The sequence below is a fragment of the Temnothorax curvispinosus genome, unplaced genomic scaffold, assembly GCF_003070985.1.
Source record: "Temnothorax curvispinosus isolate PA1 unplaced genomic scaffold, ASM307098v1 QBEX01002393.1, whole genome shotgun sequence".
Lineage (NCBI taxonomy): Eukaryota > Metazoa > Arthropoda > Insecta > Hymenoptera > Formicidae > Temnothorax > Temnothorax curvispinosus.
The window spans coordinates 1-19,281 of NW_020212173.1; the positions used below are offsets into that span (position 1 = coordinate 1).

Consider the following 19,281-nt stretch of genomic DNA (forward strand, 5'->3'; position numbering starts at 1 on the left):
CTCCTCCTGCTTCTGCTTCGTATCTCTTATACGTCTTGAAATTTATTGTTGGAATATTTAAACAAGCTAACAATTTGTTTAAATTTGTGAAACCTATTCCGCTGTGGATCAGTCCTAGAAAAAGATTTAACTTATGTATATGTGGCTGTTGATTTATTGTATATTAGGCTTGTTTTTGAAGTATTATGAATAATAGTTTGCTGTATAAATAATACTAACCTATTGCTAATTTGGTATTAACATCAAATCGTGAGTTGCGTCTTGATTTTCCAGGTGGAGTGTGTTGCTTTCCTGTTACAACAGGATTAACCAATAAACATTTATGGCATCGTATGAGCAAAACAGATCCAAGGCCTCGACGTTCTTCTTGTTCAATATTCTTTAATGATAAAGTTTCTTTGCAAGATGTGCACCATAACTGTTCACCGAGAAATTTTAAATCCACGATTCGGCGTCCTTCACCAGGCTCATTCAAAAGATCTTGTTCTTCATCGATATCTGTTGATTCTTTCTCCGCTCTACTTGTATTTTCCATACAATCATCTGGTGTAGTTTCGACTTGTGTCTTCAAATTACGTTTCCCAGTATTTGTCTGTGCTAACCGTTGATTGTACACTTTTTCAGTGACAACTTTTCCTTTCCACATGTAACGTTTTACTTTTGGCATTTTCGTAGCGCAAGCGAAAACTAACCTCAAACGATGCGTCTGTATATTACACGTGCTCGGAGCACACTTCGCGTTCACGCAGCTGATGTCGAGTGAGATCAATGCTACCAACTTACAGAAAATGCGATCGAAATTACATTTTGCCGCGATCAAAATACTTTTTTATGAGAGCTATTGTATTTAATTTATTAATAAATGTATAGTAATAAATGTAATATTAATAAATAAATAACGTAATATAATTTCATTAGTATATAAATAAATATATAGTAATAAATGTAATATTAGTAAATAAATAACGTAATATAATTTCATTAGTATTTTTAAACAGTAATTACTATGATTTGTTACTTTTTAAAGATTTTCACACTTTCAGATTTTTGTTTGTGTCAGTTGCAAGTCAGGTACAGTCTTTCTAAAAACCATTAAAAGTGAAAGTTTACATACGAGAAAATATGCATAAAAATGTCTCTATAGCTCTTGAAAACACAGGCAATCGTTATTTTAATAAAATATTAATATAAATATTACTTTCCAGTAAATATCTTCTTAAATATGTTAATTAGTTTTATGTTACGTTTCTTAAACTTTTGGCAGAGATCTTACGGGTCATACAACCTTAATTTGGTATGATTAAATAAAATATACACATATATATATATATATATGTATATAATGCTTTTTTATTGCTAATTTATAGCCTTTGCGATGTTATTGTTTTTGTCGATTCGATAATAAAATAGTAACTCTGCCAATTTAAATTGATAATTAGCACAGCCACAAAGAAAAATCAAAACATATTAGATAAGAACGTATTTTTTAGTGCTATTTCTATTTAATTACTCTATTGCTAAATTGGTTATGACATTCTTAATTCTGAAAATTTGTCCTTCAATTGCACTCTGCACTAGCACAACATCGTATAAATTATTAATTTTATCGAGTATCTTAAAGATGGACTACATATCTCTTTGATTTTATTACTTGATATTCTCATTAAATTCGATTTTATTGTTTCATCCCTTTGTAAAGTACTCCCAACTACTCCGTGCCTGCACAATACTGTAAACAGTGTAAACTTGCAAATTCGATCATCGAATATTTCGATTGGGTTTATCTGATTTAATTACAAATATTAATTACAAAAGTATTTTTTTTAGATTCTGAAACTGAATATCTGCGATGAAAAAACAATGATTAAACATTTTTTTATTTATTACAATTTAACGATTTATTTTTAGACACGAAACATTTCCAAGAAAAGAGAAAACTGAAAACAAATGACAAAAAACGAATGACAAAAACGGTTTTTATATGTGTAAAATCTAAATTCTTTGCATTTCGGATATTAATGGGAATCACAATTGCCCAGTAGAGGAATATTCTTAAGGGGCTACATCCACCTAGAGGCTCGAAAAATAGGTCGAAATTCAGATTTTTTTTTTTAGAAATTATTAGTGGGAATGAAACGAACTTTGTTTGTACTTAAAGATACATGTTTTGAGAGCTTTAAAAAAAATTTTTATTAAAAAATTTCCAAACACAAAAAAGTTATAGCCGCCGGCAGATGATGAGTTTTTTTTCGACACGTTCGGCGGTGGACATCAGATCTGGAAAACCGCTCGATGGATCGTTTTGAAATTTATACAAAATACGCTGAGAAACATTTAGAAGTCGTTGACGATCTTACTTTTTTTAAATCGATCTTTATTTTTTAATAATTACGTAAAAATGACTATACATTTTCTCACAAATTGTCCATACCTGAGTGTCATTTCGTTGCCATTTTGTTTAAAAAATCAATTTTAAAAATCGGCGATCATCAACGACCTCTAAATGTTTCTCAGCGTATTTTGTGTAAATTTCAAAACGATCCATCGAGCGGTTTTCCAGATCTGATGTCCACCGCCGAACGTGTCGAAAAAAAACTCATCATCTGCCGGCGGCCATAACTTTTTTGTGTTTGGAAATTTTTTAATAAAAATTTTTTTTAAAGCTCTCAAAACATGTATCTTTAAGTACAAACAAAGTTCGTTTCATTTCCACTAATAGTTTCTAAAAAAAAAAATCTGAATTTCGACCTATTTTTCGGGTCTCTAGGTGGATGTAGCCCCTTAAATTATATTCAAATTATCTTATTTTTTTATATATTTATTTTTTAATTTGTAATATTTAATATAATTAATTTAATTTATTTAATTATCACTGTGGTAATATTTCGCTTACTTATTATTTATATGTTATTATACATTGTACAAATGAATAAAAGATTTATGTATTGCACAAAAACATTAAGAAAACTTACTTATGTAAGTTATGTCCTTGTAGAGCATTTATTAATAAAAGATATAAAGGGGGATTATGAAAAAAAAAATACAATTCCAGAGACGTGCTCTATATTAAATTTATAAATTTGAAATATTGCATTAAATTATGTTCTATTAACCCTTTCGGTACGAAGAATGACTATAGTCACTATAGTCACCATTATACTGCTCACTGCGGCTGAGCAGTGACCATAGTCACTGTCCACATATGCTGCTCACTGCGGCCGAGCAGTGACTAGTCACTGTCCACGTCCTACTCACTGCGACCGAGCAACTTGAAATATTAACTTGAAATGCTTCTGTTGATAAATTTTTTAAATTGTTTTTATTATTGAGTTTTATTACATATAGGTGAGAGTTGGATATTGCCAAACCCCTAAGAACTGAAGCGTATCTCAGAAATGCTTCAAAGAAACAAAATGTGCAGTTTTAGATAGGTAATTTATTTGGCTATCCATATATCATAGCAATAATGTTGAAAGTTAAACACAAACTGAAATATTAACAATTTTCCAAAAAATGAGAAAACGCGGTATTACCGAACTGGTCTGATAATATCGTGCCTATAAAAATTACTCTGGCTTCAGCCAGTGACATTTTTATATGTAGGTACCTACTAGACGATATTAAGGTGATTCTAAAGCCGTGATCCTAACCGGTTTTTTTCTTAGCACTAATCTTTTAATTGGCTTTATAGAAATACAAAATTCTTGTCTAGAATTAAAGTACGCATCAAAATCTAGGTCATGGTGATCGAATTTATATCGAAAACAAAAAAAAATTAATATTTTTTGTTATACGTGACGACCACCACATAAATTCGACCACCATGACCTAGATTTTGATGCGTACTTTAATTCTAGACAAGAATTTTGCATTTCTATAAAGCCAATTAAAAAATTAGTGCTAAGAAAAAAACTGAAAAAACCGGTTAGGATCACGGCTTAAAGATCACCTTAATATCGTCTAGTAGGTATGTACCTACATATAAAAATAAGTGAATGTGTTAACAAATAACGATCATTATAAATTTAAATCAAAACTTAAGCAACGATCTTTTCTGTAAGCACCTTACATTGTAAACTAAAAAGTCTTGGTAACTCTTAACACACAGTTATCGTAATACCTATTGTCTATGAATTGCAAAAACAACTTTAACCTTATTCGGTCACACTTCCCGAGAATCCCGTACCGGTCACACTGGGTAAAATACACCCCCAGCGTGTTTGCACGTGTATAAAAAATTGTAAGTGACCTTAAAAAAGAAAAAAAATATCTTGTTGTAGTTTAAGTCTTCCTTAAAAAGACTGTATAGGTTTGATTTGCAAAAAATTAATTTAACATATGTAAAAAAATTGTTAAAAACAAAAAAGTCGGAAAAGTGACTTTTCACAAAAACTAATGTAATTTTTTCAATTTTTAAGATATTTTAATTTTTCAAACGGTTTTTTTATCCTCAGGTGACGCACTTTTCACTAATTATTGCAGTTTATGCGGCCGTTCCAAAAAGTATATTGATTTTGAGGTTATAAAGGTGCGATTTTTTGCGGAAAAAAATGTCGAGAGAGAACGGGCCGAAAAATATACCACCGACGGGGATCGATACTTGAAGGTCCCAACTACCTGTAGATGGCGGCATAAGGTCCATTTCCATTGGTTTACTGGGTCGTTTTCGAAGTCAAAAAACGCTGGAGTGTATTTTACCCAGTGTAACCGAATAGGGTTAAAATTTTATCAGTCTCCAAAATTCAATCAGTCTCAAAATTTCAACTTTGGGCGCGAAATTATCAAACTCAATTATTTCACTTTACAACCTTAAAATATATAGAAAAAAAACGCGTGTTTCTAAAATTATTTTGGAACCTAATTTTATAATGCCTATCAAATCAGTCAAGTTTATTTCTCTAATGTAAATATTATGTTACTCACCTCTTATCGAAACTACCAAAATTGCAACGAATAAGCAGAGAAGCTTCCAGAGCGCACTGTGTTTACATGGACGGCCGGAACGCATGATAAATTATTTCGGGTATTTCGTGTTACTTTATGATGATATTAACATCATTGTAGGCGCGTAATACAAATAATTATTGAGTTAAACAATGGCGCGGAATTGTCAACCGCGCGGTAATATCCAACTCTCCTCTAATAAAATTGAAGACGTTGAAAGTCGAGTGCCTAGCTTTCTCGGCCGAATCGCGTATGTCGGCGGATCGACGCTTTGGCCGCTGGAGGACCGTTCGCGTCTCGGTCGCTCCGTACCAAAAGGGTTAATATAGATCTAATGATTTATAAAACTTGTTGTTATTTAATGATGTCTATATTAACCCTTTCGGTACGGAGCAACCGAGACGCGAACGGCCCTTCAGTGGCCGAAGCGTCGATCCGCCGACATACGCGTTTCGGCCAAGAGAGCTAAACAATAATCTTCTATAATTAGTAAACGCTGAACTTTCTGATGAAATTTAATCAAAAATCGACATTAGTCATATCTGATTATAATTATAATTAATTTTATATTCTGTTTCTTTAACAGATGTTTAAAATTATAATTTTTTAAATAATTGTCTAAAAACTGTAAAATAAGAAATGTATAAGATACATATACACATATATATGTATATGTATATACAATTATACATATAACGTGGCGATCATGGCGCAGAGTGATGTGCGCTGGTTTAATGAACTGATGATCCGGGTTCAAATCCGACCAAAAATTTCAACTGACCAAAATATTACTTACTACAACCATTTGACAAAATTACTATTAACTGACTAAACGATAATTTGTCTTCAATAAATTCTTTTCTTGTAGTGTGGATATTAAATGTATTGACAATTTTCTTCGAGTATGGCTGAGTATATATTTTTGTAGGATGTACATTAAGAATATTATTAATTTATCATTTAAATATATTAAAATAATTTTTTTCGAAAATTACACGTTATACAAAAAAATTCTATATTTTCCGTTTTTTTTTACTATAAAACTTTTTCTTTTTGTTTGAATAATATATTTTGCATGTAAAAGTAAAGTAATTTCCTTATAAAAATTATATAATTGCTGCCGGGTTACGGTCATTAAGTAAGCTACTTCAATATTTACACGATCAAAATTATTTTGTTGATTGTCAATCTCTTCTCAATATAACATCCTCTGATTAGTTAAATCATTAGGTTTCTTCAAATATAATATAGATAGAGTTTCCGGTAATTATACAGTAATACGGACCACTCTCCGATGACCTTGACCTTGACATATGTTATTAAGGTTACCCTTCTGAGTGACCTTCAGAAGTTTTTACCCGGCGGTCGTTATTCGTTAAAAAGTTATTAACAAAAAAAAGTTTGGAAAATATAGCAGCTATGTTGAGTATTGGAAGGCATAAATGACTGATATATATGTTGAAATAGTTCACGCATACACTTTCCGTTGTGTCATTATCAAACAAACCCGGCAAGCAATTGAACGTGCTGCTAGTGGGCGGTTGAAATACTGTTAAAATGGGACTTGATCCCTGAAACTCACTAAACAGGCCTTTTGCGATTTTTAGGAATTTGAAAAGTGAGGTTGCCACATTGACGTGAGCTTTGTGCTTCAGCCTCACAACTGATTTACGGAACATAACATCCAACGGGATGGCATCTCGTCGTCGAGCTAGACCTTAGAGACGGAAGTGTTTACAGCCTACGTAGGTTAGTTGACGCGCTTTAAACACTTAAATACTTTTAAAGCGCGTCACTAATCTATACGCCGAAAGAATATTTCACGCAAAACAAGATACTCTTTACTTAAAAAAAAAGACGTAATATTGGTTGTTTATGCTTCTCAATACTCAAAATAGCTGCTATATTTTCAAAATTTTTTTTGTTAATAACTTTTTAACGAATAACGACCGCCGGCTAAAAACTTCTGAAGGTCACTCAGGAGGGTGACCTTGACAACATATGTCAAGGTCAAGGTCATTGGAGGGTGGTCCGTATTACTGTATAATTACCGTTAATACACTATAATAAAAACATAGCTTTACTCGTATGTTATCACATAGTAAATATGATATATTTATTTGATCATAATTTTATAGAATGTTATGTGAGTAGTGTAAAGAAAATACATGTTGTTGATTTAATAATAAATGTAATTTTCTATAAAATACAATTTGTTAAAAGTTTGCTGAAACATACTGTAAAGTGTAAAAGTACGCTAAGATTATTAAAATTATATTCCAAGTATTTTTATAACATTCATTAATTTTACTGATGCGCATTAATTTGCAATTAAATTAAATTATAATTTATATTTTTTTATGAAGAATCGTATTCTACATAACTTTTGGAAGTTTGAAGACTATTAATCAAATATTGCCCTTGCGCTGGAAAAGTACTGGACGAATATACGAACGCCGCGATGCTCCCTGCGTTCGCCGTGGTAGAGCTTTCATAGTGTCAGCTAAACGTTTGAACACCCTGCAGACTGGCTGATTGTGTTTTTCTTAAATTTTATATAGTAGACTATATTATTTAAAAAAAAGTTCAGCTTTCCGGATATAGGCTATGCATGAAGAATAGTCCTTGAAATAGTATGGTGCGTGCGACCCGCCGCGCTTACGCGTCAGTTAAACGTTTGTACACTCTGACGACTGGCTGACTGCGTTCTTCTTATATTTTAATAAATTTCAGCTTTATTGATATGAGTCAACTGATCTCATTTTTTTAACATGTTTACATGCGTAGCTGACGCATACCGCACACGAGATAAGGTGGCTGACTGCATTTTTCTTATATGTTTTTTGCAGTAAACTAATATTCCAAAAAGTTTCGGTTTTGCTGATATAAGTCAAGTACCTATAGGGTAGAGCGGGGTCAAAAGTAACAATTTGACTTTAGAACTTGATTGTGGAAGAACTATTACAGTAAAAGAAAAACTCTTGATACCCTAAGTTAATGTGATCATTTCACTTTATGGAAATCCTTCTGTTTAAATCTTGTGATAAACCAAATAAGAATTATTAATCAATGAAAAATAATTATTTCTCTTATATTAACAAAAACAAACTAAAATATTCATATTCTCATACAAAACAAGTAAAATAAAATCTTATTCTATTAAAACATAACTTCTTTATATCAATTATAGAAAACATTAACTTTGTTTATTTAATTATAAACATTTTTTGTTTTTATATTTTTAAATAATAGGACCACAAGTTATGTAAAGGCCCATCAATTGACGAAACTATTATTCTTAACGGATGGTTTGGTTTGTGGATTTTCGGAAGTCCATAGGCTCTCGGCAGTACTCCATCACTACAATAGAGGATCAACTTATAAGTAGCGGGGGTGATGTATTCCAAATTCTTCCATCTAGTGAGCAATGTTCTTGTATTTCTAGTAAGGGAGAGGATGGGATCTTTTTTTATTCTAGTGTAAGTGTCCGTATCTGATAGTAGTATTTCCATCTTATTTATGTAATCGGAAGAGTTCAACAGTTATGTTTCCTTTATCGGCTCTGGTGAGAAGAATGTCTGGATTGTTATGGAGAAAGACTTTGGTTTGTGAAAGCATTTTACAAATAATTTTGTCAGAGTGAGAGACAGACAAACTAGAGACTGAGTTTATCTGATTAATGATGGGAATCATTAATCCCTTTCGCGTTTCTCAACGAGTAACGTGGTCTACAAGATTCGCTGCCAAGATTGTGACGCATCATACGTGGGACAAACTGGGAGACAACTAAAAACCAGAATTTTCGAACATCGTCTCCACATCAACAGACATAGTTCTTCCCACTCTGTGATTACTGATCATAGAACTCAGTATGATCACGAATTTACTTGGGATAGCGTTGAGATCTTGGATCACGAAAGATTTTATCATAAGCGTCTCGTCTCGGAGGTTCTGTATATTAGTCAGCAACGTCTCGGCTTAAATCTCCAATCAGATACCGAATTTTTGCACCACGTTTACCTACCTATCGTGAGCAATGTTTAGCCTTTGTTTTTCTTTGGTTGGTTACATTGTTTACGATAATGGCTCGGACCTACATACTTTGCGTCCTTCTTTTCACTTCGACTTTAACTGTACACTGACTGCAATGTTCTTACTTTATTTCCGAGATGTGCTACTTTCTGGATTCATATTGTATTGCTACGACTTTTTAATATTGTACTTGTTTCGACTACTGCGGAGCTTGAGGTGAGCTTTCTCTTTAATCCTCTCTTTTAACGATAAACATACAGTTCTTTACTCCTTTCTTTTAACGATAAACATACAGTTCTTTATTCGATTTTAGTGAAATGTCCATCATGATCGGGTTTACTTGCTCGCTTTTCACGACATTTCTTCAGGAAGAGAGGTTGCTGCTTCGATCCCCGCAGGAATAGATTCATTCTTTTGTTAATAAATGCTGAAGATGGCTCAAAGGACGAGCCGAAACGTTCGTTTCATGTAAATACACGTCTTAACTTTATTGCGCACCATGTTCCGCGCTTGACTCGCATCGCCGTTTTTATTGTTGACATTTCCACGAGTTTTAATACTTTATTAATAGTTTAAGATTGTCGAAAGAAACTACTTTACGGCCTCAAAAACATATTTTATTTATTGCACACGTGCACTCAATACCCAGGCCGCAGGCGTTCTGAGACACGTTATAGCTTGTTCAGCTTCAAGTCCGTTAACCAACAGACACATGCGCATCTATGCCTATAACTATAGATATTTAAGTTGTTACTTTCGCCCCGCGTTACTTTTGACCCCGTTCTACCCTTCCATTATTTTTTATATAAGTATTTCAGACTTTATTGTCGAGTCCTGTACACGTGGTGCGACAGCTGACGGTCATTTTGCTACATTTTAACATAAATACTGTTTAAAAAAAAATAAACTAGCCATGCTGAAATTAGACAAAAATTAGTGTCGCTGCCTCCCGGACTATTAGGGTGAAAGACCCAATTACTGACAGTGTCCATATTACTGTCAATCAAAATTAAAATACTTTTTAAAATATGAAAACTATATCTTATGTTATTTTATTAATTTTTAATAAAATCTTCAAGAAATCTGGTTATTATTATAACAATAAACTGAAACTAAAAGTCAATCCACTAATTTAAAAAAAAACTTAAAATCCGAGAAACTCATTATTTTGCTGAGTTACGTCCATTTTTATTAATAGAGTCGATGTAAGTAGCTGCAAAAATTATTGATTATAGGCAAAATTTGAACAGTAAATTTCACGGTAACACATTTTTCTGATAAAATAATATTAAAATTAAAGAAAAAAAAATATATAGAATAAATTATTAATTTTTATAATATAATTATTCATGTCAGTAATATGTTCACTTTTTCATGTTTTTCCTAATATATAGTGTCAACAGTATTATGGACATAAATCATAAAATGAACATAATACTGGCAGCTTGGTGAGTGACAGAATAACCTCTAAACTTATGTCGACTTTGTTTTGATGAATAAGAGCCACGGAAGTAGAAGATCGTGATAAGAGCGTAAACACGGATCATCGGAATACCTATCATTCGCTCACATATTCGATACCTATTATTCTTTTAAAAATTGCTTGACACACCTGTTAATGCATTACATGTAAGTAAATTTATTGTAATGTAAGTAAAATTATTATTTAATTACTCCTAACCTAACCTAACCTAACATATTAAATTTATTTATGACTTTTGCTTGTAGTGTTAATATAATTAAGAAAAAATAAAGATGAATAAACAAAAAAGATATTTGTACAGCACAAATAGTCTAAAAGAAGCATTATCTGCAATAAATGCAGGCATGAGCGTAAATGCTGCCAGTAAGAAATTTAATATTCCTCGCTCAACCTAGGATGCAAAGAAGAAAAAATTATATGCAGAAAAGAACCTGGACCATCAACAATTCTTTCAAGTGAAGAAGAACAAACACTAGTTGATTGGATTTTTTATTTAAGTCGTAGAGGCTTTTCAGTCACTAAAAATTAACTATTAGACAATGTGCAAGTGCTTATTAAATCTCTGCAAAGGAAAAATCCATTCGTCAATGATCGTCCTGGACGTCATTGGTACCAAGGCTTCTTGCAACGACATGAAAAACTTGCAGAAAGAATGGCTGAAAAACTGCCAGTAATGTGTTCATCTGGTTGCCAGATTTAGGAACATAAAATTTAGAGGTTGCCAGTATTAGGTGCAATTGAGTTTGGTCATTATTATATTAATTAAAAATTAAGAATCAATTTTATTTAAACTTTCTAATTTTATTTATAAAGTTTGTAATTGGAACAATCAAAAAAAAAAATATTTTAAAAAGATAAAGTGTTAGAGACGCGAAGTAAATGTTATCGAGCCGGTAGCGCGATATGTATCGACGCGTATCTTTGGGCTGTTGACGTCTGTAACCTTGCCCTACAGTTCCTCGCAATATGGCCCATTCTATCACAACGAAAACATTTCGGTCCTTGTCTCGCACTTGTTTCGCCTTCGGTTTTGACATTCCTTGAGTCTCCGCGAGTATCTTGAGGCACGCGCGGATAACGTGACCTCTTCGCATACATAGCATTTTGCTCCGAATTTTCGTTTGCCCTTCGCGATTCGAATTCCTCTAGAATCTTCACTCTCAACGTTTCTGGATCTGGCAATTCATCTCGTGTCTCGATGGCACACCGAAAATTTTGAAAAGATTCTGGCAAACTGTACAACAATAAAATTGCCAGTACCTCTTTGTTTATTACCAAATTAATCTCTTTCAATTTTTCCACCGCTTCAAAAAATTCCGTTAAATGTGTACGTGGATTGTCGCCTTTCTTCAGTCTTGACAGGATAATTCTCTTCAAGAGCGTCGCTTTTCGCGCTGGTCCTTTGGATTGGAACGTTGATTCAATTTTCAGCCAGATTTCTCTTGACGACGTGCACCCACGAATTAAATTCAACTCCGAAGGACTAATTGACAATATGATGTCGGCCTCTGCTTTGGCGTCCTTATCAATCCATGCTCGAATTGCCTCGTCTCCGCTCGACGGTTTCACTATCGTTCCGCTCACGTAGCCCCAAACATCGTTTTTCACTAGTATCGCCTTCATCTGTAACTTCCACGTATCATAATTGTCCGCGTTTAGCGGCTCAATTCTTACGATTGACGACATTTCTCTGGTTTTTCACTCGCGGACTTTATATTGTTCATCTGCCTGGGCCCATAACCTGATGGGGAAATATAACTGACGCAGTGAGATATAATGCAACTAACAATTTATTCCAATGAGATTACAAAGAGAAGGATCGACTACTCGCGACGTTCCAACCGTATGTGTCTCGCGTGACAACTTATTCGAGACTGACTTCGACATACACGAATTCCGTGACAAGGTTACAGGCGTCAACAGCCCAAAGATACGCGTCGATACATATCGCGCTACCGGCTCGATAACATTTACTTCGCGTCTCTAACATAAAGTATCATTGCTTGTATATATATATATTAAATCAAATGTTACTGAATGCTTAATATGCCAGTAATTGGGTCTTTCACCCTAGTTAGACCTTGGGTGGCGTTGTTAAGATCATATCGAGGTAACATTAATTTTTTTAAATTAAAACCCATATTTTTTATTGTATATGCTTGTAGCCTTTGTCGAGACGTTTTCAAAACACTATAATAAAGCTCTCTGTCGTTAAGAATTTCCCGAGATATTTTAAATTTTGTCATGATATTTTTAATATGAAATATAAAATATCTCGTAAAGCATTCACTTTTTAATGACTTTACCTGGATACTTTTATACGTAGAATAATAAAAGAAATCGAATAATATTAATTTTTACGTTTGCAAATTTGCCAAATTAAATACCTCTACGAAATACAATCAAATTTTTTTAAATCGATTAAAGGGAAAGAGGCAGTAAGAGCCGGCGCGGTAAATAGGGCGCAAGTTATATATATTTCTTTATCGTCAATACATAAAAAAATTCGCGAACGTTTCGACCATTTTTTGTGGTCATCTTCAGCGCAATGTGTAAATTCAAACTCTATTGTAACGCGGTCATTAGGCTATTGTATACTCGCACGTCGCACGTTCCTTTTTTCCATGCGGTCATTCCGGCGTGTGTGCGCTACTCCACAGGCAAGCAACCTTGAATCCCTCCCAAGTTAGAAGGCCAGGAGGACCATGTTGCATTTGGTACTTCATTATGAGTACGTTTACACGACTTCTAACTTCGACTTAGTAACGCTGATGTTATAACTCCTACTTAAGGTGAGTTGCGTTTACACGTTCAGGCTTATCTTACTCCCACCAAGCTGAAATAACTTAATAACTTTCGAGTGAGATTTCTATTGGTACCAATATAAAATTACTAAAAATTTGATGCTTGCTTGTCGTAGGGTTAGGGTCTGAAAAAATGTAAATAAGTCAACAAACAAAGTAGACTTTTAGGTTACATTATAAATTTGAAAATCATTAAATATTTATTTGTCAAGTAAAATGTAATATATAACTAACAAGAAATTAAAATTTTAGGTTAATTGTTATCAATATTGGAAATAATTGGGGAGAACATGGAAAGCGTTTGCTCGTTTGTTGCCGTATACTTGACAACTGTGGAAAACATGGTCATGCAATGTACATTACATATCCAAAAAATTTTGATCAAACGGCGAAGGCGTCTAAAAAAAATTCTATTACTAACACTTGTTGAATTCAACGCCACCAAATAATTTGCTTGATCTCGGACTATTGGAAATATAATCAGGGACGACTTGAAATGTGGTGAGATGGGCAGGGTACACAACAATCTTAATCTTTATACACTCTGAATACTGTCTTTATTATATATAAGTATATCACACTCCGTAACCAACACGTCTGAACACAACGGTGGCCGAGGCTCTTGTGAGCACCACTGATGCCCGCACGCACGCGTGGCGCGCCAAGTCGCGCCGCCAACCGGAAGCTGCCCTCTAGAAGGGCGGGAACTTATTGCTCGTTCAAAGTCTTCTCCCAACACTCCCTCCCTTTGTGCGAGCGATCCACGGGTCCTCTCTAAGTTTCCTCTTTATCTGAAACATAACAAGAATTAGTTATCGAATAAAATTAATCTCTAACTTTGTTTAAACTTTATATTCATTATTTTATCTCTCAGATACGCAAATGCTTCCAGAGGTAAAGGTTTTGTCACAATGTCTGCCAAATTCTTTTTGGTCTTAATCCATTCGACTTTTACCTTCCCTTAATCAACACACTGCTTGATAAAATCTCCATGAGTGTCATCCATATGTTTTCTGTTTTCAGTTTCTTCTCTTTCTTCTAAGTTTTTCTTTATTTCCTCTAAGTCGTCATCAAACATTTTAAGTTTGTGACTTCTATCCTTCTTAGTGCAGTTTCTTGCTGCTCTGTTGTCATGACTCTATAAATTTTCTCGTGCTTGGATACCAGAGTATATAGTATATATCCAGTGTCAGTATATCCCACCAACACACCAATAGCTGTCTTGTCGAATTTCGACGTAGGCTTTGGTACTCTTGCATATCCAACGCATCCGAATTTCTTTATTTGTTCAAAATGACAACTTGTTTCTGATGAAAACTTCTTCAACGGGATCTCGTACTCTAAAGTCTTATGTAGAGATCTGTTGTACGCATGCACAGCAGCGTCAACTGTCAACTCCCACATACTCTTTAGTAATCCCGAGTCAAGCATATATGTTCTTACTTTCTCTTTCAACGTTCTGTTGAACCTTTCTGCAACTTCCTTGTCTTGATCTGACTTTGCATAGCATAGCTTTTCTTCTTTTCCTAGTAGATTTCTGGCGGATATAAGATATTTCTCTAGAGCCTTTCCCGATTCATCTTTTGTCCTCAGAGAGTAGGCTTTTGCTAATCTAGAATAGTCATCTATAAAAGTGATTATAAACCTCTTTTGTCCTGGATAGGATGTAGGTTTTATTGGACCTATGATGTCCGTATGTATTACCTGTAGTGGTCTCTGTGCTCTATTTCTGTTTTCTTTAAACGACAGTTTTGCCATCTTTGCCATTATACATACTTCACACTCTAATATGGAGTTATCAAACTTTACATTCTCTAATCTCTTTTCTACTTTTTGTAATTGTTTTAGATAGTTTAACGATGCATGACCTAATCTAACATGCCATAACATCACCTCATTTATTTTCTCTAGTTTCTTTACTTTTTCAATTACTGAGCTTTCACACATTTCTTCTATATTCTCTATTGTCTGTATATCCTCCAACTTAATGACTTGCTCGAGTTCAGCATTGTTGTGTTCTATATTTTTGTTTTCGTTCACATTTGTGAGCTCTCCTTCATTCTCCCTCCCAATCGCAGAGCCAACATTATCCTTCTCATCTAACTCTCCCTCCGAAATTGATAATTCATTGGTCTGAATGTTTGCTTGCGATTGTTCAGGAAGCTCACTATGTGGAACAATTTCTGCTCCACATCTGTAAATTCTTTTAAAAACTATTTTATTTGTCAGTTTATTGTAAACTTTAAACACTTTATCATCTAAATAAATACTGAACCCTGCATCAGCCAACTTTCTTAGACATAGTAAATTTTTGGATACTTTCTTTGCTGCAATTACATTTGTTAATTTAATGACTCTTTTTTTCTTTTTCATTCGTTATTAGCGTAAGATCTTCTTTACCATCTATTGAAATGTTTGCAAGCTCATTTTTATTCCCGCATTTAATAACTCTATCTTTACATTTTTCAAACTTTGACAGAATAAAATTCTTATTCACAATATGATCCGTATAGCACCCAAATCTGCAGTAAAATTGACTACCTCTTTTGAACTATCTCTATCTTCTATTAATTTAACCATGTATTATTTACCTTCTTCTGATTCTCCTTCATTTGCTGTTTTCGTTGATATAGGTTTTTCAGCTGGTTGTATCTTGGTTATTTTCCCTTTGTTATCTACTCTTTTTGTGCCTTTTTGCACAAATCTACCCTTTTTCTTTATGTTTTTATTAACTGTTTTATTTAAATACCTTTTTCCTCTAGCTCTGTTCGCCTGGGCTTCGGCACTCGGACAATTATCACCCATTGTGACCTCGTACTTCCTGGCAGTAGTAACAAAACCAGGCACCAAATTCTATTAGTGGACAGTCCTTCGCCATATGACCCATTCGGTTGCATCTGTAGCATTTCACTTGTTTCATGTTCTCTTCAGAAGCAGCCCTCTGTACCCTGACTTCGGGTTTCTCTAATTTTTCTCTATTCTCGTTTTTAGTCTCTGCTTCTAACTGCATCATAAAAGACTTTATTTCATCTATGTTCATTTCTCTAAGATTAGTTTGTCTTCTAATTAAATCTACATTCCTCAGCTCTGGTACATTAATTGACACAGCCTGATAAAGTGCAGATCTAATCTCTTGTTCTGCGAGGGGTACCGCATCTTCACATGATTCATATTCTTATTCATATTCTCTAATATATAATTCACATATTTATTCTCTAATATATAATTCACATATTCATATTTTCTAATTATTGAATCAAAGCGTTCACAAAAATCACTTATTTTTTCGTCTTTTCTCATTTTAATTTGATAGAGTTTAGCTCGTACCGATGCATGAGTAACGTTTACTTCACTCTTTTTATATCCTCTCAATTTCTTCAAAATTTCTTTCGGATCTTTTTCATGTAAAATCCTTTTATGATAGTTTTCATCTAAATGATTGATTATTATATCTCTAACTAGACTTTTTCTCTTAGCAACTTTTAGTTCGGAGAGATTTTCTGGACTTTCAATGTTTGAATCTATTACATCTAACAACTCGTTATTCATTAACTCAGATCTTAAATAATCCATCCAAAGATCAAAGTTGGATTTTTGCGTCAGCTTATATTCCCTTCTAATATGCAACCTTTGATTGTTCAATTCCAATTATATAGCTCTTTTCATTGTCTCTAAACTTCTATCTTTTTCGGCTGAACAGACTGTTATTTCATTTAATTTTCTCTTTTTAGACTCTACCTCTAGTTCTTTAACCGTTTGTTTACTGTTTTCTACTAAACTTTGGGTATCTTTATTGCTTACCTCTAAACGTCTAAGTTTAACTTTTTCTTTCTCTAAGTTTAAACGGGAGACTTCCACCATATTCTCCATCATCTCGGTGGCCTTCGTCATTACTTTATCCAGCATCTGCATTGAATTGTCCATTTTTGCGACCAATTTTTCTTGCTTTTCATATAATATTTTGGTTCCAATTGGCAGTACTGGACGGTTCTCTTCCCATGCTTTGGTCACATCTATATTCTCTCTGACTTTAGGCAAGTTCTTTTTCGGGATTGCACCTCTTCTTTCCATCTCCTTTTTATCTTTTGCTTCTATACGGAATTTTGAAATTACTATTTTTATTTTCTCTGAATGCATATATATATTATTCTTCTGGACTACTTTATTTTCAAAAAAAAATACTCTCTTACCTCTATCTTTTCTTACTGTCTCCTCGTTTTTATCTTTTGCTTTTCTATCTATTACCGTGATAAAGCTGCTATCGCTGTCGTAGTCGACCAGCGCATCTTGGCCTTCTTCTTCCATCTATATCGAGATTTAAATATCAATTGAACATTAGCATTCCTCTTTTGACAAGATAAACCAACATTCGTATTGACAAATAATAATTTACAATTTCTATCACTAGATCTCTTTCAGCGATAAAAATTTAATGCTTATGAGGCTATATAGAACGCACTGCAATTCACAATAACCCCAAAGCGAGAAAACCACGCGCCTCTGCAGGTCTATCCGCACGCGTACACCACTGTCCGTTGCGATCCCCAGCACTGCTGAAAAGATCTATGGGAGCTCGGGTTGATCACGCACAGGCACGGGGCCCATACAAATTTACGCGGCTTCCCTAAACAGTAATCAAGCTACACCGCACAGCAAGTCATGCTCAATTACCGACCCGATACATATCGATTTCAAAAAAATAAACTCATATAGAGTCATATAGAGTTTTTATACATACGCATACATATACATGTATCGCAATCTAGCCATCTAGCATACGCATACATTTACATGTATCGTAATCTAGCCATCTAGCATCGATGCCATGTTGTTAGTCGAAATCGATTATGTGTTTGTGCGTGCCCAGCAACAAGTTCTGCGCGCCAAAAAAACAATGACTCTCGCCGTCTACGATCGGACTTCTGCGCGCCAAAAATTCCGCGCGCCAAAATAAATGACTCTCGCCGTTCACGATCGGACTTGCACGCGCACGTCGCCGACTTGCTACCAAGCGGCATTTTTCTATCTCTTTTTCCTTCATCATTCTCTACTTCTTTATTACACTTTACACATCTATTCTCTAATTCTCTTATTACCATTATTACCTCTATTTCTATTTCTCGAGAAAAATGGCAAAAACATCTATCTCCTTGTAACAGTATTTATCGAACGAACATTCTTATTAACTGAGAATTCTCTCGTTTTGCTCGTCAGCAACGAGGAATATTATTTACTCACCCTCTAATCTTCTAGATGCTTCTATCTCTTTCTATGCCCTTCGCCGGCGTCTCACACACTTCGTATATACACTTTCGTGCTATGTTCCTCACGCAGAGGAATCGTGCCCTGGGCCCATAACCTATTGGAAATATAATCAGGGACGACTTGAAATGTGGTGAGATGGGCAGGGTACACAACAATCTTAATCTTTATACACTCTGAATACTGTCTTTATTATATATAATGTTGGGGTAGTTTGTAATACGCGCGCAGACAGAGTGTAGCGCGTAGGTCGTGCGTAGGTAGCGTGCGCGTAGCAAGCGTGTGATTGGATATACGTGAGTGGCGTTGCAGTAAGCTAGAGCACGTGACCACTTCTTGTCGGTTGTTGTACAGAAGAAGTTCGAACACGCTACAGCCCGCTCGAGGACACATTACAGTCCGATATTAAATATACGTAGTTATTATTACAAGTACGGGCAGCATTCAGTTATTTCTCCTGCCTCTATTCCTCCGCCCACGGCCTACATTCGGCCACATATACAACAAATTGGCGACGAGGATTGAAATTCTACGTCGGGGGAAGAGGTAGAACGTGCTGGAATACGATCGTGCCCGTGCGGCAGCCATTAAAAGCCGGGTTCGAGTTCTGTGCGGTCTCTATTTTCTGGTGCAAGTACAATGGCTACAGGGGATGCAGTAGTTATAAAAACAATTCCTACCACGTTGGAGATCGAACGTTTTGATCCATCGAAAGGACCGTGGACACCATGGATATTACAATTTGAAGGGGCCATG

The 19,281-nt window shown here is 34.5% G+C and overlaps 2 protein-coding genes across 3 annotated transcripts; both read right to left on the reverse strand.

Moving 5' to 3' along the window:
* Nucleotides 1–3: 3 nt before the first annotated feature.
* On the reverse strand, nt 4–635 carry LOC112451588 (the record flags this gene model as incomplete). The annotated part of the gene is made up of 2 exons (XM_025011288.1): nt 220–635; nt 4–114 (listed from the first exon to the last, which is right to left on the reverse strand). Coding segments are annotated over exons 1-2 (427 nt in total), but the record flags the coding sequence as incomplete, so codon positions are not given.
* A 13,270-nt stretch (nt 636–13,905) lies between these two features.
* On the reverse strand, nt 13,906–19,021 carry LOC112451589. 2 transcript variants are annotated; one of them, XM_025011289.1, is made up of 4 exons: nt 18,502–19,021; nt 17,454–17,568; nt 17,065–17,354; nt 16,043–16,267 (listed from the first exon to the last, which is right to left on the reverse strand). In XM_025011289.1, the coding sequence occupies exons 2-4, from the start codon at nt 17,566–17,568 to the stop codon at nt 16,061–16,063; spliced, it is 612 nt and encodes a 203-aa protein (XP_024867057.1). In that variant the 5' UTR covers nt 18,502–19,021; the 3' UTR covers nt 16,043–16,060. The 2 variants fall into 2 exon arrangements, with proteins under 2 accessions (XP_024867058.1, XP_024867057.1); XM_025011290.1 differs by lacking the exon at nt 16,043–16,267 and adding an exon at nt 13,906–14,054 and having other exon boundaries at nt 17,065–17,568.
* Nucleotides 19,022–19,281: the final 260 nt, after the last annotated feature.

Bases quoted from the DNA above. Each gene is read 5' to 3' on its own strand.
- LOC112451589 (XM_025011289.1), bottom strand. From the start codon at position 17,568: ATGGAAGAAGAAGGCCAAGATGCGCTGGTCGACTACGACAGCGATAGC. The intron at 17,355-17,453 runs GTAAGAGAGTAT...AATTCCGTATAG, and splicing joins GACAGTAAGAAAAGATAGAG to AAGCAAAAGATAAAAAGGAG. The intron at 16,268-17,064 runs GTAAGCAATAAA...TTTATGATGCAG, and splicing joins TTAAACTTAGACGTTTAGAG to TTAGAAGCAGAGACTAAAAA.